The following is a 26,010-nucleotide window of genomic DNA, read 5'->3' on the forward strand; positions in this document are numbered from 1 at the left end:
CAGGATTGTGTCTGTTCTCATGTTGATTAGTAATGTGTATGCAGTGGTAGCTAAAGCTTACCAAAATCAATCAATTTGTACCGGAATACATCTTTCTTTCGGTCGTGAAAGAATGCAAATAACCTACCACGGTCAAGAGCGGCTCGCCGGGTAATCATAGAGCATCACTGTAATGCGATTGATTGAGAATAATGGTGCGACCTCGCCTTTTTCTGGTCTTGGGTTGGTCTGCGCTCAGGTTGTCAGGTCACGACATCAACCGCAGCTGACCACTAATTTCGCACTGTCTCTAGGTGGGGATACATTCAAATATCATCCCACCAAAGAATGCATCAGGTTGTAGCTTCTTGCTGGCAACTTAATATCGATCAACGGCAAAAGTAATTGCAAAATAGGAATGAGAAAAATAAATATATCCATGTTCAGTGCAAGACTAAATTGAAGCCGAAATGCATGTGCTGTATTGTAGCGGTGTAGCGAACAGAAACTTAAGCACGGTTGGTATCAAAACTGTGGACGTGATGTGAATCGGAATAAAAGAACAGGTTGCTTAAAATGGGGTTCATGTCTTTCAAGAAGCGTTGGTCACGGAATTCCCTAACACAGCACGATTTTTGTGATATTACACGACTTCATTCGGGCGTAGTTTTAAACACGATCCACCAGATTGACCAAAGCCAGACTTATGCTGCGGGTGTACTTGCGGCGTGCCAGTCTGTGGATGGAATCAATGTTCCGGGTGAAAGGTGCAACAGTGCAACAGCTGGTTTTTGTGCCCGGAACGAATTTCTGCTCCACCAGAATGCAATGAACGAGGTAATGAACATCCACTTTGTAACGGGTTGCAGAATGTTACTCTCTTTTCTCGCGACACATTCCCCCCGGCATGTTTGCGAAGGCTAACGGAACGCACTGCACTGACCGTAGCGGAAGAGGGAAATTACATTAAACAACAAGATTGCTCAGCTCACGGAAGGATGATTAACTCTTCCGCTTCGATCTTGTGCCCGTCTTGTGTTCTCTGATGGTGTGACGGTGACGTGTAGCGGCACTGGAAAAGTCTTTATTGTGATCGTGATAGGACGAATCGTTGTTTTTTTTCAGCAGTAGAGAGCGGTAAGCCGAAAGGTATGTAAGCTCTAGAACGCAGTGCGTGCCAGCAAACGTGTAGGTTGTCCCAAGCAGACCATAAATAGCTTGTCGCTTGTTAACAAGTGCAGTCAATAGAAGCTAACGTTTCCCACCCAGTGTGTGCGTAGCATGCTCTGTCGCCTAACTTCCGTACCAGCTATCGCTCACCTTGTCCAATACACGATAAGGAAGCCACTAATGAAGTGACATTATATCGAATAAGTTTCTAGTACAACTTTACGATCAACGGCCCTTCTTCCGTTGCTAAGCAGCGTACAAAATAGGAAAAAGTTCGGGCTCCAAGCAATCGCTTTTCAGCCATTTCTTTCCCCTTCCTAATGAAAGGTACCAAACAAAGGGAAAAATCAGTAGCAGAGCAGTCATAAAATTTAACAGCATCCCTTTTTTTGAGAACGCACACTGCACAGGCAGGCACACTTACATTCCCACGGCCCGACACCCCGTTGCCTGATTCCGTAGTCGTCTCCACGGATCCAGAATGACTGATACCACTTTCCCAAGCCATCGAGTTCTCGTTTGTCTTCATTTGGAGTTGTATTTCGTGTGCACTGGTTGATTTTGTTGCCGTTGTTGTTGCTTATCCTCAACACTGCTGCTATGGGGATAGTTGGGCTGGCTAAAGTTTTGCGTTCTCGCGGTACGGGTGTGTTCCGTTGTGGATAGTAAATTAGTTGTCTCACCAATCGCTCGCGTTCTCCACCGAGTGAACCGTAGCGTGGCTGTGACCTGCTAGAACTCCTCCGTACAGAGTCTTCTATGGAGCAGGGAATTTTTTTTCTACTGTTGGCAACGGCGGGATATTTACGAGCGAAGTACTTGGTGGCTAGGCTGCTACGAAGACTACGACGAGGTTTGTTTTGAATGTCTGGAGCATAGTTTTGCGAGCTGTAGTTGGAATTGGAGGTGTGCGAGCGGATTTTTTTTACGACCCCTCTTGAAGATGGAACGATTTATGCGAGAATGCGTCGCACGAGGTCTTAGGTCGATCTGGTCGGTTTGTGGTGGTCTGTTAAACGAACCGGTTGATAGTTTTATGTGCGAATTGCTTAGTATTTCTTCTGTGGCGCAATTCAAATGGAGAGTCTGTGTTTTGTTTAGGTTTAAGATTCATGATAGTGTGAGGATAAGAGGATTGCTCTTCATCTGGGGGAATTCGAATATTTTTCCTGATGTTGTATCGTGCGTTATTGGCGCACGCGTGATCACTATAATTGTGCCGAACGAAGCATCTCAATCAGTATGGCCGGGTTTTCGTGACATTATCATTTCCCAAAGCCTACCTTTTTCATACATTCTTTCAATCCTGTAGCGGAATCGCCGATGATGCGTTTTAAGCGTGGTGTTTTCGTACGCTGAAACGACAACACTGTGGGTGGATCGAGGCAACGAGCACCTCAACGTGTCCGATGCGTGTGCCCTAAGATAAACGGTCGCGTCCGTGGAGTTCTCAGTCACGTTTTCCCACGCCGTACATAAACTTCGCGGGTCGTCTTCTTTCTATCTCGTTCCGTTTTCTGCCTGTTTGACCCTCATACTCCTCACGGCGGGTGTGTCCCAGCGGTGTTGGCAATGGGCTGGCGGTGTGGGTCTATCCCCCATTCCTGCCTGTGTTATTACTTTCACGGTTCGGTACAAAAATTGCTTAATCGTGCCTCGTCGTTTTCTCGGTTTCCGACAATTCTCCCGCTGTTACCTTCTTGTGCACGGGCGCGCTAGGACTGGGAGATGATTGACATCCATTCGTGATGCTGCTGAAACTGTAGTTCGTGGTCATCTTCCCGCCGCATACCACCGCCCCAATCCAATCATCAGCAGATGGGGGTCGGTTCGATTTGGTACAAAGAGGCCAAAGAAACAAAAAAAAGTGTGGAAGATAGTTTTTACTGTGCTTGTAACGGGGCTCCGTGGTGTAGCGTTGTGGCGTTGGGGATTAAACGTCAAATATTGGCGAAGGTATGTACCATCCTGCCCATACGGGCGCCGTGCAACATCAGCAGTAAAAGCTGCCGGACGGTATCTTTGGTTCTCCGGTGCGTTTGGAACATCTGAACGAAAAATAACCAATCGTGCGTGAACTAGAACAGACATATTTGAGACACGGTGTCAGCCGAAATGTACGTTTCGGCTTATCCACCTTTTACGGTGCCTTTCGTCCGAGTGTTGCTATGGGCTGGAACGCAGAACCGGCATATTGCAGAGAGCTACGTACGTCAACTGATGCTCAATTGTTGGAGCGCGTTGAATTCATGTTCACGCTACGAACTATGTACGCTTGGCAAGGCGCTGGACCATGACGCATAATCCGAGTACCATCCTCCGTTTCTTGTTCATTTTTGATTCCAAATCTGAACCGTTCCATCCCGTCCTGCTGCTAACGAGAAAAGACATAGAATTTGGCATAACCGAACACTGAAGGCTGCGTGGACAAACGTCGTCGCCATCGTATTTAGGTGTGCGGATTAGCTGTCTGTTTGTTGCTTAGTTTTGTGTTGCTCTTTGTGTTGGAATCGTAGCATCTGAAACCGTTTCGCATGTTTTCGATTTTTACAGAAAAAAAAAAATCTAAAAAACAAGCCTCGTCATTGGGCATGCCATCATTAGCTTCAAAATTCGGGCAGAATGAATCTTTCAATCTCCCTTACACTAGTGCTTGTGATTCACGCACTGCTGTTTGAGTTTTGCCTTTCAAGTGCTTTATTTCCACTTCTTCCGTTCGCCAATTGAAACTGGTCGCACGGAGAAGAGGGTCTTCGGGGACTACATGTCGAAAGTACTTGATCGTGTGTTCCAGAAATGCGTGATCTATGTTGGAGTGTATCAAATTAAATTATTTTTTGTTCGATTGAAAAATGCTGTGAACTGATCCCTGGGATGGATATTTGGTACGGAGAAAAACTACTTTTCACGGTCGCTTTACGGTTAATTGTGTTTTATAGGAGAGCGTTCTTTTCTAGATTGGAGTGGAGATGGATTTTCTAGCCTTACGGACCGACGTTCCCGGTTTGATTGGAGTTATTCTTTTGCTGTGTTGTGTCGTATGTCTATGAAGTGTTATGAACTACTCGACTTTATTGGAACAAGAGCTTAAGTATCTCACCCCAACGCTGCAATCGACGCTTTATTCGACTTCTACCATGGCTCCCTTCCTGGAAGCACACTTCATATATAAAGCAGGTTACTTCTCCTCACAAACGGTTAGAACAGAGTATGTTCGAGTGGTTAATAATCATCGTCCTTAGGAAGCGTCATGGTCAATTGCATGTTCACGGACGATGCTTAAATTCTTTGAACTTTTATCACTTCCGATTCATCATCTCCTGGACACTAAGCGTTCCGTTTGGCCGAAAGCAAAATGGACGTTCAAAAGATTATATTACATTCCAATATGACGCCACACAAACGTCACCAATGATGTTGTTCCGTGCGTCGTGAACGACCCTTGGGGTGATGCTGTTTGTATCTCCAGCCACCAAACGAAGCGCTTATCCTGCCGTAGCAACCAACATTCGATACGATTCGATGGATCACAGGCAAACAAAATGCTATTTTAAAATGAAGCAAATGCTTGCAGTACATCATAATGGCACCGAGCGAGAGCCGGGCGTGCCGGGAATCATCGATCGGAAGCCAGCCAATCGTTCCGTTGGGATTGATTGAGTTTTTGTTATTTCTTTCGCTTATCCAATTCTATGCAACTGGCAAAGGTTGTATGTAGCGTACCTTGTTTGGCACAAGCGCCACGCTAGCGCGGCTTACTGCGGGCTATACCTCGGGATATTGTGCTTGAAGTGTGTTTTTGTAGTCGATAATTGAATTCTGGTGAAAAAAGGGAAGCTTCTTAGGTGCACCAGTGCAAAGGAAGCGCCTTTGCGTGAGCAAGATTTTGCCGGGCAACTGTTATGATTGCAGCGTTCGCTTCAAGCGGCAGCGAATGAGACATGGAGCATTGTAGCGTGCTGCAAAAAAAAAACTTTAATGATAGGGATAACGTTGCGAATGAAGTGTTGAAATATTGCTTACTAGCCCTTTTGTTTTTTATTTAATTTTTAGGGGTGGTCCTTAGAATGGAAAGGTGTTAAGTAAGGCCCTTCTTAAGAGTGTGAAAAATGGTATCGTGTTTTATTGGAAGCAATTATCTGCTAAAGGTCGCTGGTTTCTGCTGTTTTTCAAAAGCGATATATAATCAAGCTGGGCCCAACATCCATTTCATCAAGCCTCATGTCGAAAGTAGCTTTATAATCAACCACGAGATGAATCATTCAACAGAATTTTGAGCTGCCAATTTAGTCGGGTTTTTTATACTGGATATTGAAATCGTGGCTAACAAACTCTGTTTGTATGTGTGTGTGTTTGTGTATAATGATGCAGTAGCAAAAATATCAATTTGATGATGTGAAATAAACGATAGCATATTGATTTATGTTATGAGTTCATCGGGCAATGCTTATGGAACTTCCAGAATTCACACAATCCAGGCACATATAATGATAGGATTCCTTTGATGCAGCAAAATTCTGCGTTTTGGGGTCTATCTATCATTACAAAATTGTGCATTCGTTGATAGCTCTTGAGGATCAAAGGAAGTTCATCGGAAATTATCAGGAATTAGAAAATTGAAAAAAAAAACATTATGATTGAAAGAGTTCATAAATGGTTCATTCAGCTTAAATCAAACCTGCAAAATTACAGTTCGATTTTGACGGTTTGATGTTATGAATTCAAAACAAAAAGAAGCATTCTATCGATATAATGCTACGTATAGAGAAGATATTTTATTTGTATTTGTTTGCTTCCTCCTTTTCTTTCGCCAGAATAAAAAGTATCTAATATCCTTCCCCTGATGCAAGCGTTTTTCAACGCAACGATTTGTAGGTACGCTCCTTTCAACACCCATTAATCAGTAGCAACTTGCAAGCTGACAACTGTCTGTCAGAGATCTAGTTTTGTTGATCCAAAACATGTCAAGTTTAAGATACAGTGTCGATGACATGGATTCAGTTTACCTTCCCCGAACTGGAGCCGCTTCACCCCTGAAGACGGCAGTTTATTATGTCCGGCTGCTTACCATTGCGTCGTTTGGTGGTAAGTGATAAAAGGGTATGTGGTTTAGGACAGAAGAAAGAAAAAAAAGGTAGAGCATAGAAAGATTACAATCCCAGCACAAAGGCCGATCCCCGGAGTCTGTGGTCTAGGTTCTAGGACCGTAACAAACTCGGAAATAGTTGGGTCGTTGCGTTTTTGTTTTGTTGTTCTTTGTACGTAGCTATTGACGAAATACATCATCAATTTTCATTCCTTTCCCAGCGATCGGGAGAGAGAGACCCATTCGGGGTCCGTATGGTGGGCTGAAAGTAGAAGAAGATAAACCTCACCCGAGAAGTGATGAATGCAAACGATATTAGAACATTGATGGGCTCATCAACACCCTGTGGCCGGTGGCTTCGTGGAAAAACAAATTAGAAGCGCTGGTTCGATACTGGAAATCGTGCTTTGAGACTACACAGAAAGGCTTGCTTACCCTACCACACGCGTGGTTGCGATCGCCTCCGCCAACAACATCGCCGTCCTATTGTGTATAATGGTGTGAGATAATCGTGTCTGATTTTATGGTGCTGTAAAACATAGAGAAATTGGATGTTTTGTTTAGGACATTTATGGTGCACACCACCAACAAAGGGCGACCGTCCGCTGGTGTTGCGGTGAAATGAGGGGCAAGCGGTGTTTTACGATGGTCTGTCCACCTAGAAGAATGGTGGACTCCCGCTGGGAGTTAATCAATGGACCATCATCGTTTAACGCTCGCGCGGTTACCGGGCGAAACACAATCGCGAGCTAATTATCGCACGGGAACGCGTTTGCATAAAGCGCACACAACAGGGATGAAGATATGCTATAATGGGGGAATTGCTACTACCGCCAACGAATTTTCCTGGAAGCTCATGTGCGTTTGATAATCGATTCTATATTGTACTGGGCTCATGTGGAACCGAACGCTTTGCGTTTAGCATGAACGGTTTATGTGTTTTTTTTTCGTCTGTGAGATGCATAATTAATCCAAAAAACAATTTTTTGCTTGATACGATTAGACAGGCAGAAATGGTAGCGCCATGATTATTTCGACTGCGATTATCAAAAACTGGTACACACGCTGCTTGGAGATTCTCGCCTCACGGTTGGGACACTTTACAAGTGGTTTTAATGCGCCCGAAATAATTTCGCCCAAGGTGGAAAACGCAATGAAAACCCTCCCGGGAGGAAGAGCCAGGGTTCGCTTGAAAAACCACTTGAAAAGTTCAAAGTCTGGCGTTAGCAGGTAAATTATGAAACAATTTCCAGCTGAAGAGCCTCGGTGCGGTGCACGAAAAAATTCAACCGTACGCGGACTGTGAACAGTGCAAAGCCTATTTGGTGGTGTGAGTTTGGTAGCATCTGTCGAGGGGACGAAAAAGGATAAATGTCGCGTGCTGAGATAGGACGAAAAGTCATACCGTCATATTTTCCCCGAGCGGTGGTGACTCATTTGGGAAGAAGGAACGTTTTCATCTCGCTGCTTTGACATCACAGCGCCCCCTATGAAGGTTCGGAAACTGTCGGTGTCGGTGCATTGTGGCAATATCAAAACGGGACAAATACATCCGTTCGCTTGCGCTTTGGGTGTGCGTCCATGTTGCATATGTATGCGCTGTTTTGGGGTGAACAGGGATGAAAAGGAACCGAAATAATCAACCTCCCTGTACTCGAGATGCAGAATAAGCAAAATCCTGGCGCGAAAGAGATGAAATGACAAGGATACTGCAGGGTTTTCCGATTCGGACTTAATATTTACCCCCTGACTATCGCATATTTAGGGGTGTTTTGTACGCAGGGTGCAGTTTGTGCGAGTTCATTGACACGCTGCAAAGCGCAAAGGAATCAGACTGATGATGGTTGCACCGTACCCTGTCCTTTTTTTTCGGTTCCAACCCAAAACAAAACCCCGTGAAAGGGACGCCCGGTTTTACTTTCTTGCTAGCAGCCACACTCTAACGCAGCGTAGTTTGGTTCTTGTGTTTTCGGTTCATTCTTCGCTCGGTTCCATTCCATACGCACAAAATGCGCTGGCGAGCCGAGGGTTTCCAGCGTGCAAGAAGGTAATGCCAAAGCGGAACGGCCGTAACGCATCGACGGAAGTTCCGTTTTCGATTACGACCCACCGCCAACACGTGTACACCACACCCTTCTCGGTCGCTCTCTCTCTCTCTCTCTCTCTCTCTCTCTCTCACTCTCTCTCTCTATCTTTCTCTCTCTCTCTTTATATCTCTTTCGGGTTGCTCAAGGTTACGGTCATATGGCATCTTTCTCTTCCAACAGCGTCCCAAACAACAGCCGCACGGCTGTTTGATCCCGAGTGCTGAAAGCGTGGAATTCCAAGCGGCTCTCGAGGAGGGAGGTGTGTTGTAAACAATCGCATCGACCGGAGTGTCGTGTTTCTTTCTCTCGGGCGGAAAAGAAATACGAAGAGTTAGGAATTTGGTGGACACTGCCAGAAAGAATTCGACGTTCGCGTCTGATTGATTAGCGCCTTTCGGACTGTGTCGTAAGCCATGGTGATGAAGGTGTTGTGAATTGAATTATATTCTTCCCCTTGTGTTGCTGGCTAGCCCCTTAGAAATATCGGTTTGTTGGTAATGTGAGTTGTTATACATTCTTATTCTACTTCGACGACCGCAAAAACCAAATCACCACCGCGCCCTGCTGGCTAGTCTGACTGATTCGTTTGTATTTTTTTCTGAATTGAATGGGGGTCACATCTCCCTAACCAGCATGTTGGTTGACAAGGAGAGATAGTGTGCTAGAGAGAGGGAAAGATAATTCAATCTTCACCGAAACGCGTCTTTCTTGGTGTGAACCTTTTTCTACACGTTTCACTTGTTTGGTCACCAGAGGCTGGGGCCACTGGTAACGGTGACCGGATAGTAGACTGCTTGCGTTCAAGTGACGATTGTTGTTTGCACACTGGCACGAGATTGAGATGCGTCCCAAACCACGCTAGACGGAATTGGCCGCGAGCGGCGGTTTGCTTTACCGGGCCGGACTTCTTCTGCGTACCGGAGGGCGTTAACTGAAATGTTGATTGAATTTATTTAATATTCCATTGTTTGACCTTTCCCTCCTGGAAACAAACTCGTAGACATGACATACGGACTCATCATAACGGGGCAAAAAAGGAGTTTTCGTTAGCGTAGCATACACATCCAATCGTTCTCGGCTTTGGCGGGGTGACACTTTGTCGAATTGTTTGGGAATGGTGCTTGAATCAGGTTTAGTGTAGACTGTGTTAGGTGCAATGTTTTTTCCTTGTGTACGGGATGCAACGTGATCTGCGTACGTAAATAAATATTTTAATTATACGAAAGTCTATTTGAAGCAGCCGCTTCTTCATCCCGAGGTGTAATAGAAATATATTTGGTAAAAGTGTTTAATTTCGTTAAGCTGGATGGTAACATAGTCGTGTTGTTGTTCATGTTGTAGTATATCTAGTTGTGGCACAAATCTAAAGTATTCTACTTATATAATTATTTGATATATATATTTGTACATCAAACTTGTCGTTTACTTATTTAAACTATGTATTTCGAGAATAGACTCTACTTAAGATATACCGTGCCCATAGGTCAAGTACGCAAATACTTTATTCCGATAGAATGGGTAAATGGGATTCATTTAGCTTACATGGAATAGATATACGCACGTCATTTACACCGAATGAAAAACCAAGATACGAATGTCCTTATACCATTTTTGCTGGTTAATCATGAAACAGGACAGAAGATGGATGAGCTAAAATCTGAATTATGGTTGAACCCTCTCCACGTTAATTTTATCACTTCAGAAGCATAAAACAGTATCTGCACCATATCACAGACAGACACATTTCGGAACGTAAATTACGCTCTAGCTAGCTCCTTCGTCCTTCGGTATCGTTACCACATTAACAAAATGATACAACGGTAAGGCTGTCCGCGGGCCATTCGAGAGAAGACTGCGGTCTTTCATTAAAGCGTGGAAAATAGATGGCGAGGGTTCGTTTGAAGCACTGAGTAGCGGATGAGGGTGCGGTACTCGTGCCGGTAGGGAGACACGATTCATACATTGCAGCAATGTTGCGGTAGGTTGTCTGTCCCTACAATTTAACACACAGCTGCACATACGGTGCAAGCGAAACGTCGAAAAAAAAGTGGAAGAAGATGATAACTGCATTCATGGTCGTTCTACCCGGCATACCGTAGGCATGCAATGCTGCTTCTGCTGCAGACAAGACTGGACAGGCCGCTAGAAGCGTGCCATAAAATCCACACACACACGCTTGCAATACAGAACACTCTGCTAATCTCCACCGATCGTAAAAGGACATCGTGAAGTGGGTTTAATTTAGTTTGGTCATAATTTCTGAATAGAATTTATCTGGTAGGAAGGGATGCGTGTCTCTAGAACTGCGGAGTCGCCCCGCAGTGGTTTAATGTATGTGTGTGTGTGTGTGAGCCACAGGAACCACTTATCATAAGTTGAAAATCTCTTTATTCTTTATCATCACCGTCCGGTGTGCATCGATGTGTACAGCAGCGCCTCGCGCCGAATGGTGGAGGTCTTTGCAGAAAGGACATCACGTGAAACCGGGAAAAGAGTGCACATTATTATCAACACATTAGAATCTCTCGATGTGAGCTCAATATATGCGTCCCAGGGAGAATGATGATATTGGAGAGATGTGGTATACACCTCAATATCGTTTTGGTCTGTTGCCGCAACGCACAACACCATTAATCACGACGATTCGCTCGCATAGGTGGCTATGTGGTCGTGTGCACAAAGTATGGGTGAGGATTTGATAGTGTTGCTATTGTTGGCTGTCGTAGCACGCTCGAGCCATCATGTACATGTCTCTTCGCTCCGGTGGGAGATGTACGGTCTGTTGACACCGGCGTCCTATCGCTAGCGTGTGTTCCTGAACTCCCTTCGGGCATTGGCTTTACTGAATAGGTAGCAATCAAATCGGAATTTTCCGATAAATCCTCCACAAAAACCGTTGGTTTGGCGCTATACTGTCTGGTACTTTCGGCGTTGAATGTACCGGGAGGAAAAACATCGTGCGTGTGTGCCCCTGCGGAGCTTTGTAACTATAACAGCTGTGTTGCCGTGCTCTTTTTTTCTCGTGTGTTTTGGTATTGGTGCAAAATATGAAAACTTCCGCATGCTACTGGTATGCGAATGTCACTCAGCTATCCTCAGGGTATGAGTTTTAAGGTTGGCAAAGGGGGTGTGTATCAGCCAGTTTGAGGTATGATTTTTCCGGAGGGGTTCCCAAACGATGTTTCATCGTCTAAACCTCGATAAGGGAAAGAAGTGAAATTGAGTTTGACGCCAATGTCAGGACTTGGCAGAGGAGTGTATGGGTGAACATACTAAAGAACGTTGCAAGTTGTGCACGGTCGGTAAATAGGGGTTGTGCATAACTGGCATGACGAGTGATTCGCGTGAACGTCACGGGAGTGAGTGAACCCTGTGCACGAATTTGCAAAGGTAACAGTGACGAGTGAATTCTGTTATGGAATCAGGGTAGAGTATGATTGAGTCTGCCTGGACTACGGTTGTACGGGAGCGCAAATTGGCAGACAGTCTGTCTGCGCTGGTTTGGTACCGGTGATCAAATTTGTTCCGTAGAGGGTTTCAAGTGATAGACATGTTTGTGGATTAGAGCTTCCGAGAACGAAAAGTTTGTTATCAAGTAATTGGAAGGATAGTTCGGGGTTTTTAAACTTATTTGCTTCTCGGTTGATTTTGTATCGAGGTCTGTTTTTCAAGTCATTAAATAAATCTTATCCATTCATCCATCATCTGTGTCTGCACGACGACGAGACAAGCATTCGCGCTAATGACTTCAAAACATCACGAACGTGGATGGATCCAACAGTCTGGGAAAAGTCATCGGCGTGGAGGAGGACTGATTTCCGTGAACACTGGGCGCAATATTTTTCGTTCTCATGATTGCTATCATTGAAACTACCGGCGCAAGGTGGTGTCACTGTGGATGATAGCTCGGTCCACAACAGCTCGTTAAAATGTCGTTTGTCGTTATGCGAGATAGATTTGAAATCGCATCACAAACGATCATGTCCACCTGCTGGTCGACGAAAACTGTTTAGAGCTCTTGTGGTGTTATTTTATTGTAATTATGCTGTGCGTAAATTCGTTCGTCACCAAACTGACCAAAAGCAAAATGTTTTTTTTGTGCTTTAAAAAAATCTCACCTTTTCAAATGAAATCAATGCATCAATCATCACTTGTTTGGGTGGAAAGGCAAAGAGGATTTGGCTCTTATGTCCCGCGCTAACGAGAAAGATCAGAACCACGAGTGATGTAAAATAAAATAACACATCGTTTATCGTTTGCTTCCCGTGCTTCAAAAAGGGCGAGTCATGTGAATGTGCCTGAATAAATGGTTGAGAAATGTCAGTATCAAACCAGAACATCAGTGTAAACGCTGCGAACATCACCACAGCGGGTTCTTCACCACAGTCAGAGGCAAGGTGTAAACGATGATCGATAAGATCTTTAGCGGCAGCGAGTTTTTAAATAATTCATCTTTTCCGCTTTCGTCCCGGCTAAGAAACGGCTTGGACTTTATTTGCCGGTGTGCGCCTGTTCGTCGTCTTCTCTACGCGTTTTTAGAAACATCGGCGTTACAGCGGTTACCCTTTTTACCTTAGCTTCAGCGACACCGACTGGATGATAATGAGCATAGAAGAAAAGAGTGAGCGCGTATGTGCCCGCGTGCACACGCTCGTGTTGCGTGGCTGCATACAAATGCAAACACGAAAGACCGCCGGGCAATTTTCCGCCTGTCTTGTGAATTAATTGTTGTCAATCAATTAGAGGTGCCATCGGGCACAGTCGGCTGAACTTGGACGGTTTGGAGAGTGTTTGTGTGCGTGTGCCTCAATTACACTTGTGATTTATGAGACGCTGCGCGTACTGACGATGCATGAATGATGATGGTGCCCATTCACGATCTTCTCCAATTAGGAAAGAACGTGCCGGTTGGCCTTCAGCGGGAGGTATGCGTGACTTCATTCCACGAACTGGCGAACAGAAGAAGATGTTGTCTTTTTTGTTGCTGTGGTAGACGACGCCCTCTCAATCCCCGCCAGAAGACGTACTGGCACGATCTGTTGCTGATGGAAACGCACCGAGGTTTGGTGGACGGGATTCTGCGTTATTAGTTATTCCGCATACCGGTTAGGGGCACGACTCGCGGACGCCTCATTTGCGAGCCTGCGGTCATCCGCTGAGATGACTGTAACGATCATTGGCTAATTGGGCGTGAAAATTGAGCTTCGTTCCGGAGATAGGCATCCTGTCCAGGTTGTCAGTGTTGCTAGCAGTGTCCTGTCTCGTCTCACCGGGACTCAATCACAGTGTTGTGTTTAATCATAAACAATTCATCAAACACCCGTTGTATTATGAGATATTCTGAAATTAGCATAGCCTTGGCCAGACGTTTATTTTGGTTTGGCATTTAGCATAATAGACATCTTGGATCAACGAGTTTACGAGCTGTCTGCGCATCATTTTCGTCTAGAGAGTATCTTGTATTCGAAATTCTGACAAGAATACTAACAAATAACAATAAATAAAACTCTGTTTGGATGAAAATTGGTTTCAAATTGTCAAGCAACTGTTTGGATGTTAAAGTGATACCCACCATACAAACGCGCTGTATGTCTTTGATGGTGACAGTCACTTGGTAAGCTCTCTCCGATTCTGTCTCTACGTTTGTGGTTGGGTTACCTCAGAAAATATAGGACACAATGTGCTAGGAACTATAGCGTACATATAGCGGAGATCCTTTTTGGATTTCGCTGCGTCTGGTCATTGCAAGCTTTATTGTTTGTGGTTTCACTGCCTTCGTGTCCAATCGGGTTCGTTACGGGTAAGAGGGATGCCGGCTGCCTGACCTTCAGTTGAAATGAAACTGAGGGGAATAATACTAAGATCAAAGGGACAACCAAAACTGACCAAGTGTGTGGGTGTTACTGTTGGTACGACAGTGTGTGTCCTGGATCGTTTTGATTTGTAGGTCAGTCATAAAGTATATTAGCTCGACCGATTTTGTTTGATGTTTATTGCTAGCGGTCATGTTTCAGAGGGGACCATGTTAGCATTGGGACTTGCAGGAGACCTATTAAAATTTCGATGAGTTTCGTTTTCCTTAAGCTCTGATGCATTTGTCTATAACATAGCAGTAGAAATGGATAGTATTGGTTGATGGTAAAATATGCTTTGCGTTGAACTAATCGCTCGCTAAACGACTACATGTTTGATATCCGGCAGTGTATCCGACTGATCGTTGAACGCACCATTTGTCTTCCAAGTCTCGTCAGTTTGCCGCATCATGATCGACATCCTCTTTGCTGATGTGATCGACGTAGCCTGACGCCGTCTGTTTGAAATTGAAGCTTCAATTTGTAAATTGCGCTTCACGATGTGTGTGCCGCTCGAGACGATGAGATGATTATTACGGTTGAACCATCCCCCTCTGAAGGGGCCAGTTGATAGCTTCAGATACACCACATGATCTGAGCCACATAGTTGGCAGCAAGCATCCAAACACACACACACACACACACACACACACACACACACACACACACACACACACACACACACACACACACACACACACACACACACACACACACACACACACACACACACACACACACACACACACACACACACACACACACACACACACACACACACACACACACACACACACACACACACACACACACACACACACACACACACACACACACACACACACACACACACACACCGACACAAACACATGTATAACCCCTCATTGGTGGTCGGGGTGCGACGTCAAAGAGCGCCCAGTAGATGAGTTCATCTTCGTCATCTCGCGTATCTAACCTTCGCTTGATGCCTGCGACCTACGACGACATCCTCACACCAAAGGAGCGCGCACTTGAGAATTCATCCTCTCTCACTATCAAGTTGTCCGAGGCGCGGGAAAGCAGACAGTCCCAGAGCCGCATCATCCAATTGAAGTCTTCCGCGTCACCCGTTGCGATGCCAGTTCATGTGGACTCTCTTCCGTCTCTTGCATTCTTATTGGCTTCATTGCATCTCTGCTATCGAACCGAGGACCGAGTAGGCATCTGACGGTCGATCAGGCTCGTCTACCAAAAGTCATAAGGGGAGGATGTCTGTTGCGCTTTGCGCCATGCCCGTTCTTCTTTGCCCTGTGCCGGTACTTCTCGTTCGTTGTTTAATGAATATTGAAAGTTAACGATGACTTTTATTATCTCCTCTTATTACTGTTAATCTCATGCCCGGGAATGTGCTGTTGATCCTTCGCTTGGGTCAAAAGCGCGGGTTTGACTCTTTGACGGTACGGATCACAACCGATAAACCAGAATGTATGGTCGTGTCAGCTGTGGTGCTTTGGTGCGATTCTTCGGAAATTCGTATGCACGTGTCGTATGACAGATGGGGCTGTAGATTTTTTTATAACACATTTCACCCACAATATTCAACTTTATTTCGTCCAATCTCTCATGGAATAAAAAGAATCTCAAACGCGTGGGTTGTGTTTGCTGGATCTATATTTTCCAATTTTAAGAGTGGTAGAACCGTTTTCTGTCATTCCTTTTCAAACGAATTTCCATTCGAAGTAGTTTGCTTTTTGTTATACAAAATTCCTCGAAAAGAAATTCAATCAACGTGGGCTGTATGCGCGTTTTCTCTCGTACAACACTCTCGCCATCCTGTCCCATCTGCATGGTTGCTGCAAAGGGGTTCACAGGTCAACTGGATGTATCTACAGCTTCTTGCTACGGTCGATAAAAATCACTTTTTGTGCGGCGTTTTTTTGCCTGTATGGATGTAGCATAAAGTTGTCGTCGTCAAATTGAAATCGCGCGACTGACAATATTTCCATCCCTTCACATATTTTCCTAGCAGATGTATGTTTATGCTCTATTTTTTTATTTGTGAATCATCATTTGACACTCCCGAAGACACGTTCATCTGAATGACAGCATCACATTTCGGTCACAAGCGAAACGCAAAAAAAAAGAAGAAAAATAATACCATCAAGAGATGCTCTCCGGGTGCGTAAATGAGCTAATGCTAATACTGATTAGCAGCTTGCAGTCGGGTGGAAAAATTAGACACAAAATTGGATTTCTCCTGTCGCCTAGCTGTCTGAGGCTATCTTCATTCGTGTGCAGATAATTAGTTTTGTTTTGTTTCTCTATACGCCTCGGCGAAGAATTGAACGCGTTGCTCGGGGTTTGCTGTCATTCTTATTTATCTTCAACAAAGCTCTGCTAGCATTATTCTACCGTGCTTTATGCTGCTTTACATAAATGTTGCAGTGAAGATTTCGAAAACCAATTGTGTCTTATTTATGGCATAAGCAATAGCCGTAAATCGAGAATATGCAAAATGATGCCATAAATTTGGGAAAGGTCTTCTGTGCGCTTCCTAGAAACTGTATGAATTTGAGCAAGACATGAACTGTTCCTAGACCTCTAGACTTTGTCGCATTTTTGCATACACGATACATCTTACACCCATCTGGTGACCATGTGTGTTTGCTTTCCAACGTTGAACTACGTTGGGTTTTTTTTTCGTTTTATTTTTATGCTTGCTGACACGCTAACGAAAAACATGCTAAAAACTGTGCGTTTGTATTTGATGCTGTAAGGCGGTGGTTGCTTTCGCTCGTATGGTCAGAACCCGACCGTCATCTGAACAGTGTGGATCAGGTCGATGAGTTAGTTTATTTTGTAGCCTTTTCAATTCATTTATTCAGAAAACTTAGCTGTGTTGAACGCATCATGGAGACTTTAAATTGAATGAAACAAAAAATCATCACAGCTGCAGGCCGGAGCAAATGAGGGAAGCGATCGATAGCTCAGAACTCGTACATGTGTGATCGATTAGGTAACTATCGATCGGAGAGATGAGAGATACCCGGAATGAAATTCGATCGATCAGCTTATAGTAGTAGTCCAGCTTGCTGGGGCATGTGAACGTAGGCGCGCGGTTATTGCGGCTTCCTAAGCAGCATCACGTCCATCGTTACTGTCACTTCTCAGCACAAGCGGTCTGTTTTGTTTTCAACCAATACTAATGGCATTTTTTCTCAACTTCTTCTCATTTCCAGATCATTGGTGGGAGGAGTAATCTATCGGAACATGCTGGCGCGTAAAGTACTCGATCGAATGAAAGATACAAAGCTTCCTAAGCGAAGTTCGTGAAGCTATGAGTACGATTGAAGTGCAGTGCAAACTCGTACAATGCGTCAAGTGTTTTGTAATCTGAGATGAGTGTCACATTAGAAATCATGTGAATTGCGTGGTTGTGTGGTTGCGTGTAGATGAAGTGCAGGGATCATAAATGAATTTGAAAAGCGTGTGTTAGTTATAAGTAGTGGTTTTCCAATCGTGTGTTTGTGTGTGTGTTGTGTGAATGTGTGTTTATGTGCTAAATTTTCTATCTTTGATTTCATTGCTAGGTGTGTGTAATTGTATTGTAGAATCCTTTTAAGAGGAGATTAACTCCCGCTCGTGCTAAAGTGCAAGTGCAGAGATCTCGATCTCTGTCTGTGTGAAGTGTCTGTGTGTGTGTGTGTGTGTTTTTCCATTGTGAACAACTAGTGCGTGTATAAAAAGGTGCGTCACAGGTGGTGACGCAACGCATGTGCAGCCTCGGAGCCGCCAGTCGAATGCGGCCCGTGGCCACGGCCACAATGGCGGCCGCCAGGGGCGATGGAGGAGGCGCCATTAGAAACCGTAACAGCCGGGCAGCCGCAAAGCGTGTCAGTGTGTACGTGTTAGCCATATATGTAGCGTTAGTGTGTAGTGTTAATGTGGCCGCCGTAGCGGGCAAGCACCACCATCACCATCAGGGCGGGCAGCAGGAGTTTAAGTTCGATCCAACAAACAGCTTTATCAGCTTAGTGCTGCCACACGACACATATCCCGGGTACAGCATCCAGAAGTTTACCGCCAACTTTACTGGCCCGAACGCACCGTTCTCATCGATCTCGTCCTACTCGTCCAAGCCGCTCAACTACCGGCTGCTCGAGACGGACTACTCGAAGTACTTTACCGTGCTGGAGGACGGGCTGGTGATGACGACGGCCGACCTGTCGCCGCTGGTCAACCGGCCGGTGAAGCTGGTCGTGCTGGAGGAGACGCCCAACTCGACCGCAACCCATCAGCTGCAGCTGTACGTGATGAACCGGAAGGACATGCTGCACTTCCCGACCATGCTGACCGATGTGGTGGGTCAGCTGAGCGAGAACAAGGACGGCGGGACGCGGGTGCGCGACATACCGCTGCTGCAGGCTAATTCGGCCCGCGGCGCCAAGACGGTCATCTACAGCATCGTTGGCGGAAACGAGGGCGATGCGTTCGCGCTGGAAGATAGCAGCACGGGCACGATCGGCACAACGATACGCATCGACGATCCGCGCAAGCACGGTGTGTGGCTGGTGTCGGCCAAACCACTCGACCGAGAGCACCGGGAACAGTACACGCTTGCGATCGAGGCGACGGATACGAAGCGCATCAACAAGGCGGAAGTGCACCTTCCGGTACACATTACCGACGTCAATGACAACCGGCCGGTGTTTGGCAAGCCGGACTATCGCTTCACGGTGACGGGCATGAAGGCGACCACGCCGGCCGGCAACGAAACCGTCACCTGGGAACGGTTCACCAGTGTCGGGCGGGTCGAGGCGAAGGACGCCGACGGGGACAAGGTAGCGTACCGGCTGACCAGCCCCAGCAACACGGTCGTGATTGTGCCGCAAACGGGCGAGCTGCTGCTCGCCGGCGAACCCGACGCACCGGAGCTGTTTGTCGACGTGGAGGCGCACGATCTGCGCACGCCGAGCCTGAAGAGCGAGAAGCCGGCCCGCGTGCTGGTCGAGTTTGTGGCGCCCGATCCGCTGCCGGTGATACTGCAGCATTCGGGGCACGAGTATCAGCACTCGCACCGGCGGGACAAGCGACGCGTTACGCGTGCCGTGCGGCCTACCAAGCGCATCGAGTTCACCGAAGCGGACGGCGACACCGAGGGGCGTAACGTGTTCCAGCTGGAGAAGGAAACGGACCGCGAGACGTTTAAGATACGCGACGAAAACCCTTGGGTGACGGTCGAAACGAATGGTGCGGTGCGCGTGAAGAAGAAGTGGGACTACGAGGAGCTCGGGCCGGAGAAAACGATCGATTTCTGGGTGATCATCACCAATCAGGGTCACAACGGTGAGTAGAGCCTGGATAATACCCATCTAGGTTGGGGGAGTTAGTTTGGAAGGGAAGGTTCGATGAATACCGCACCGTTTGGCGATCAACGTCTACGATAAGCTTTCTCATCGCTTAAAGCGTTATCTTATTTCAAAACCCGTCCTCGTTTTTTTTGGTGGATGGAATGAAAACAAACATTTGCATACTACGTGTTTGTTCAGCTATGGTGGTGCCCGCCCGAAGGCAAATTAAAGAGTGCGAACTTCGGTGACACATTCCGGTGGCTCTCGTGTGCATTAATTGATGGTGGATTTGCTTTAATCTTGGTCCGGTCTGTTTAGCTTTAGTGGTGGTTAGGATTATACACACACTCTCGGACCCGTTTATGCATGGTGGAGCGATTATTGGACAGCATTTTTGTCGGTAGTCCCGGTAAAGGGTAGCTTCGGCTAAGCTATTATCACCCCAAAGCAGTGAAGAGAAACGTTTAGTTCACCGTGGACAGCTTTAAGCGAGGGGCATTAAGGGCAACGCCAAGTGCCACTGAAACATTTGAATATGAAACGAATATGAAGCTATTGGAGCCGCTGATGCTCTTTGGTATCTTTATTCCTCTGTCTGTCCTCAGCTCAGGTAGGGCTTACGTATGGATGTGTGCAGTAGGTATTATAATTTTATGTCCACTAGAGATTAGGCCGCGGCTTTGAGTCAGCTTTAAAGAGTAGGATTTGAAGAGAAACAACTTCTTTGGAGGTCTGCGGACTCTTTTGTGCAGCATATCTCTGGACTGCTGGATCCTCTTAAACTTGAAACGTACGATAGAATCGTTGTGGAAAATGTTTCTTAGTTGTAAATCGTTGTTCGGACACATGTTCCCGCTCTACATCCCGGGAACATCGATCAATAAAACTTTCGGAATCGATCTGTCTTGCGCTGTCGGCTAGTTGAAGTACATTCGCTATCTTGTCCAATTAATTTATGTTTCCATTCGAACAGTGAGTTTGCCCTCGGGGGCAACGAGCCGTGTAACTCGTTGTCGATGTAAAATGATATCGATGTCAACGTGTTGTCTAGCGGACTCAATTGTCGTTTTGACAGTCGAAAGTGGATGGCACGGGTAAACAAACTCGAATAACTCTGACAGATGTAGCTCCTATCAAACAATGCACTTCACGACGACCACCACTAGAGGCAGCTTTCTTCCGGCTACTAATTGGCTATCAAGTCAATGTCTCACTAGCGTTTATTTTTTCAACGCCAACTTCCTTGCCACAATTCGTTACAATGTGTGTGTGTGCGAGAGTTTTCGATTCATAGATAAATCTGCGCTATCCGTTGGGGAATAAAAATCAACCAAAGAGCACGATTACCATATGTATGCTGTATGTTGACGGTTGAGAAGAATGAAGCTGTCGAACGGCGAACCGGCGAACATTGCCGTTGGGCCGGAAGTCGTACGTAGGCGAAGGGCTTAATGTAAACAAATGTTAAATAAATGAGGTTTGGGAACGGATTTTTCTCACCCAACAGCTGGTACAAGCCATCTGACGGTACTGGTTCGTTGGCGGAGTTGGCCCCCGGAAGCAGCGATTGTGTGATAGAATAGGTTTGCTGTTAAGAAAAGAAAGACGCATGCATAAATTTAATCTTAACTGTGTTGACTGACCCTTACTCGAAGCGCAAAGATGGGCGTTTAGGTTCTGCGTTGGTATCTCTTGCAACTGATTAACGATTTTGGGTGGATTTGGGTAGCATGGATTTTTAAGTCCAACCGGTGCTTTGAGAGGCTGAAAAAAGTTGGAACATCTTTGGTTAGCCTTTTAGGAAGTTTCAATGACCCATGATAGAGTAACAGCATGCATCATAGCTAGAACTCAATTGTTAGGCAACGAAAGCCTAGAAGATGGCAAAAATGGGGTTATTTCGTAGAAGGGCACCATAAATATTTAAATTGGTTGTAATGAAAATTTATTATACTGCCAGGTCTCAATCGTCAGTACCCGGTGGCGCCCTCATGGCAGTTTTGTCCGAAAACATACCGAAACATCCCTGAGGCATTGGGCTTGGAGGGGTTTTCCCCTTCTGCTCTAGGTACGAGCGTGCATAAACTCTTCATGGATGTTGCCCGCCGCTAACATTAATTGGCATTTGCTTTAACTCTTCTCGCTGCAGCCAGTTCTTCCACTAACACTTCCACTTCTCAGTTTGCTATTTTACTCATTAATGTTAATCGTGTCTCCGGAGGACCTGTGTGCAGTTTGTTTTGAGAGAGAGAGACAAAGAGAGAATGAGAGAAAGCGTTCCTTTTTTACCCTCTCCAGATCCGCTAGGGCCCGTTTGTACCGACGGATACTGTCACTTGGCCCAGGAGATTGTGCCGCGGTACACAAGTTCATGAATACCGTAGAAGCTGGATAGGACGTCCATGTCCATCCTCTCACCCCATCCCAGGGCGGCAGCATTGCGCCAATCATAATTCGTAATTGCCATCGCCCGCAGTGACAGATGGTGTCAATGCGCCCAAACTGGTCCACCAGCAACAGAAATGAGGCAGTTATTTTGGCACATTCTGGCAGAATTGGTCATTTTAATGGATATCATTCTGCGACGGCATTCACATTTACAGATAATAGATGTTAGAAATGATTTGAGCATCAAAACGAGCAAAAAATAAAAGTGTGCCCTTCTGTATGACGTCCACAGAGTCGCGAATAAAGGCATACCCATTAATGGATTCATTAGTCATTCGTGCACAACAATCCGTTGTGTTGTCATGTACTTTTGGTGACATTTCTCTTGTATGATTGGGGTTTCGAAAAAAAGACGATGCAATGTTTTCCGCGTGCTCTTTTGGTGGGATAAGCTTGCAATTGTTTCACCCTTCAGCGCTTGTAGTGCCCTCTAGACACTTTTGGATGAACGCTAGCTTTACACAGTTTTGGACTAGCCTCCGCACTGTCATATGGGACGTTACTGCAAAAATAAAACCATAGACTGTCAAACGAATCCGTGTCCCCGTTGAAGTGTTGCTATGTTGAAGCTTACTAGAGCGCAACAAAAATTCGTAGCGCTAAATAAATAACGATTCAAAAAAAAGAAGAAAAAAACACACATAAAGCTTAGTTTGCTGCTGTGTCCTGGCTGGTGGCTGGAAACCCGGTAGGCATTCTATTCGCGAGAAAACTCATTTCCCTTGCTGACGAGCAGTGGCGCGCACCCACGCCCAAAAATGGCACACGTTTTGTTGCTTAAGTGTCATGCTCGAAACAGTGGCCGGCTCTAGTATGCTGGTAGGTCGACTGCCATGGTACGGACCGGCATGGAAAGAACGAATTTATTGTCCTGTTGAGTGCATGCAAAGCTCTTTCCTAGTGAATTGTGTGTGTGTGTGTGGGTGTGTGCGTTGTGTCACTGCTTTGACGAGCAACTGCCACCAACATGCATGATTTCAGCGCTTGCCGGTTCCTGTGAAGGGCTTGGTCGTTTTATGTGCATGTGTGTGTGTTGAACGCGCTTATGTTGTTTGTTTTAGGTATTGGACAAAACTGAAAGCCGTTCCGAAATGACATGCCTTTTATGTGTTCTCGTGCTTCCGCAACTCGTACCGGGACACAACTATAGATTTTGCGAATTCCATTGAGGTTGTACGTGGTGGGGTGTTTTTGTAGCGGGGAAAAAGTCGCTCGTTGACAGATTTATGATATTGTTGAAATGCGCGGCCAAATCAATGTCGGTGCTTTATGCTGTGTTCCGGTCCGCTTTTGTACGGCCGCCCGGTGCCAAACATCAAGCCATGAACCATGAGTGTATGTGTGTATGCCTTTGTTAAGGTTGTGCTTCCGGGTTAGATTAGAAAGATTGCAATATTTGAAGCTTATGTTCGTGCGACGGGTATTTCGATGCGATGTGGTTAATTTTTCGTAAAAGGGCGCCTTGTGCTGCTCTACCACATACACCGCGTCTCAGAAAAATCTGAAAGTAATCGTTTCTTATTTCCCAATAGCATCTCCAGCACAAGCATTACAGAAGCTGTGTGTTCGATTGCTTCTACACTTCTCTCGTTCGGTTCGCCGTTTTGTTGTTTCATTTCCCATGGGTTTCCATCATCTACGGCTCGGCCCTAATGAAACAGCACCCATCTTTTCGGGCATCCGACCGCGTGCGTTAACGCAAGTCAGTGAACTTTGAACCGCCTTCGCACCCCTGCTTGCCGTTCTCTTCTCGTCTTCGATATGATGGTTCAATACGTCGGTGCGATTCAGCCAGTTGATCTCTGGCGTAGCGTTCCACAGTTCCGAAACCACACACCGTGCTATGCTGCCTGCAGTGCTGCACAAGCCGAGCGGCAAATAGCTGACTCATGCGCTTCCTCTTTTTCCGTTGGTCGATGGGTTGCGGCTATGTTCCCTTGGGTTAAGTTGCGTTTTGTTGTGCGTTGGTGGAATGATTTCTAGCGCCAGCAAGAATGGACTAAGCCAATTTAAGGGTGGATTGTCTAATTGTAGAAATCAATCGATTGAGGTTCGAGACCAAAGCGATAGGAATGTGAATTGTTTTTGCACTTGTTTTGTTGGTATTTGTGATGGGATAGAAAAGATTTAGTTTTCATGAATTTCTCTTGAAAATATGAGGGATTGCAAATAAAAAGAACAAAAAAATAATATTTTACACAAGAAATATTTAAAGGAAAATCATGTCTTCATTTTTTGAATCAAATAAAAATTGACGAGCCTCCAAATTGTCAAAATACAATAAAAATGATAGATTTCATGTTTTATGATAACTTACTATGTTTAACATTGGTTTTGTAATCATTTTTTGGTTAACAGTAGAAGATATTTGGCCTTGTTAGATGTTTATTTGTCTGATGTTTAAAATAAATTGTTTGGAATGGTTGTCTTCCCTTTCATATGGTTGGGAGTTTATTTTCATTTCATTTTTTTAAACATACAAGCAACAATTTGACGCTGTAAACATTTTCTCTCTCGCTTTGTCACTAACGTCACATAACGTCACATAGCATACCTTCACCACTGCTCTTGTAGAGCCTGTTTGGGACAGATAAATATTCTCGGATTTAAATTTGATTGGGTAAGCTTTTATCCCTCCGTTGGTGCTTCCAGTCGGATCCGACCATCTCGCCCATCCGGACCCGCGGCTCGGTGGCGTTCGGAATATCGATAACCGATGCATATCGAAGCGTCCGCTCGTTAATTGAATCAGCGGGTTTGATTGCGATCATGTTTTATGAATCGATTTCCACCGGGTGAGGTGTGTTGTCGGTGCAAAAACCCCAAAACACTGCTGCTATTCCACAAGGTTGCATCAATAATGTGCATTTATTCGTGTCCTCTCCAGCGTATGGCGGTGCGATCGGCGTTCGTTCCGTTTCATCTCATTCCATCGTTAGTATCTTATCGGTGTGTTCTGTTCCTGTGATCGCAATAGTAACGCAGTAGCAGGGTAAAAGAGAGAGAGAGAGACATAGAGCCGACAGCATGGATCCGCGAAGCGGTTGGGAAGGTTTTCGAAATGCATTTAGCGATGATCCATATTTCATCCATTAGTGCGGTGCACATTCAATGCGTCGGTATTAATTACTCATGCACCGGAAATTTGCTATTGCATCATACAAATGCCAGAAAAAAAACTGTAGAAACTGAAGCTCTGTGGCGTAGTGTCTGTGTGTTTACGTGGTGTTGGCAGGCAGGGAATGTTGTCCTCCATTTTCGTCGGCACGGCTGTGATGTTGAAACCTTTCTCTCTGGAAATCATCATTCCATTTGCGTTATGTTCACTGCTAGCGCTTCCAGCGTGTTTGTTAATTTTGTCGCAAAATCGTTTGCCTTTTGAGTCGCTTTAGTGAAACCGCGAGGGGTTTCTTTTTGAGAAAATTGTTGCCTGGATGGGAATGGGAAACATTAAGAGGGAAAGACGGAGCAAGATGTCGACGATCAAGCTGGGAAATATCAATGTACAAGCTGTTTTCGATTTAATTTTGGGATTTTGTATTCTAATCGAAATGTCTGACAGTAAAGGCATATGTTTTACGGGTATTTGAGGCCATATCTATAATAAAAAAATAAAGATTGAAATATCTACCTTAGAATGAGAACATTTCCTTTAAATCCCATATTGGTCAGGAACTGCAGTCAGCATTGGGCACCCATATTGAAATCCCCTGAAATTCGTCGAGCGGCCATTATTGCTTTAAACGCTTATCGTTTGTCTCATCTCTGAGTTTATTCCGATTATTTTATTGCAAAAAAGAACATGCATTCCGACGCTCACCACAAACACATATACAAACGAAAAAGCCGGCCAATGAAATATGCATTATTTTTTGCCTGCCAACAAACTCTCCAACTTTACAACCCCCCTTTTAAAATAAAAGGCGCGTCAAACACGCTAAGCGAAGCGTAACGATGAGCGACAAACTCAACGCACTGTGTGCATCGGATTCGGGTCGATTGTGTTGATTAAATTAATTGTTTATAAAGTGGTGCTCCCCACTGAGCGGCAAATGCGT

At 45.4% G+C, this 26,010-nt stretch overlaps 1 protein-coding gene across 17 annotated transcripts in view; it reads left to right on the top strand.

The window, feature by feature from the left end:
* Positions 1 to 26,010, top strand: part of LOC1279132 (neural-cadherin) — a 253,380-nt gene that overhangs the window by 23,055 nt on the left and 204,315 nt on the right. For all 17 annotated transcript variants that reach the window (XM_061661989.1, XM_061661987.1, XM_061661984.1 and 14 more), the window contains exon 2: positions 17,744 to 19,499. In XM_061661989.1, coding sequence (XP_061517973.1) covers positions 17,927 to 19,499 — 1,573 coding nt within the window. In that variant the 5' untranslated portion in view covers positions 17,744 to 17,926. The remainder of the gene's footprint in view (positions 1 to 17,743; positions 19,500 to 26,010) is intronic.

The sequence above is a fragment of the Anopheles gambiae genome, chromosome 3 (genome assembly GCF_943734735.2).
Source record: "Anopheles gambiae chromosome 3, idAnoGambNW_F1_1, whole genome shotgun sequence".
NCBI lineage: Eukaryota > Metazoa > Arthropoda > Insecta > Diptera > Culicidae > Anopheles > Anopheles gambiae.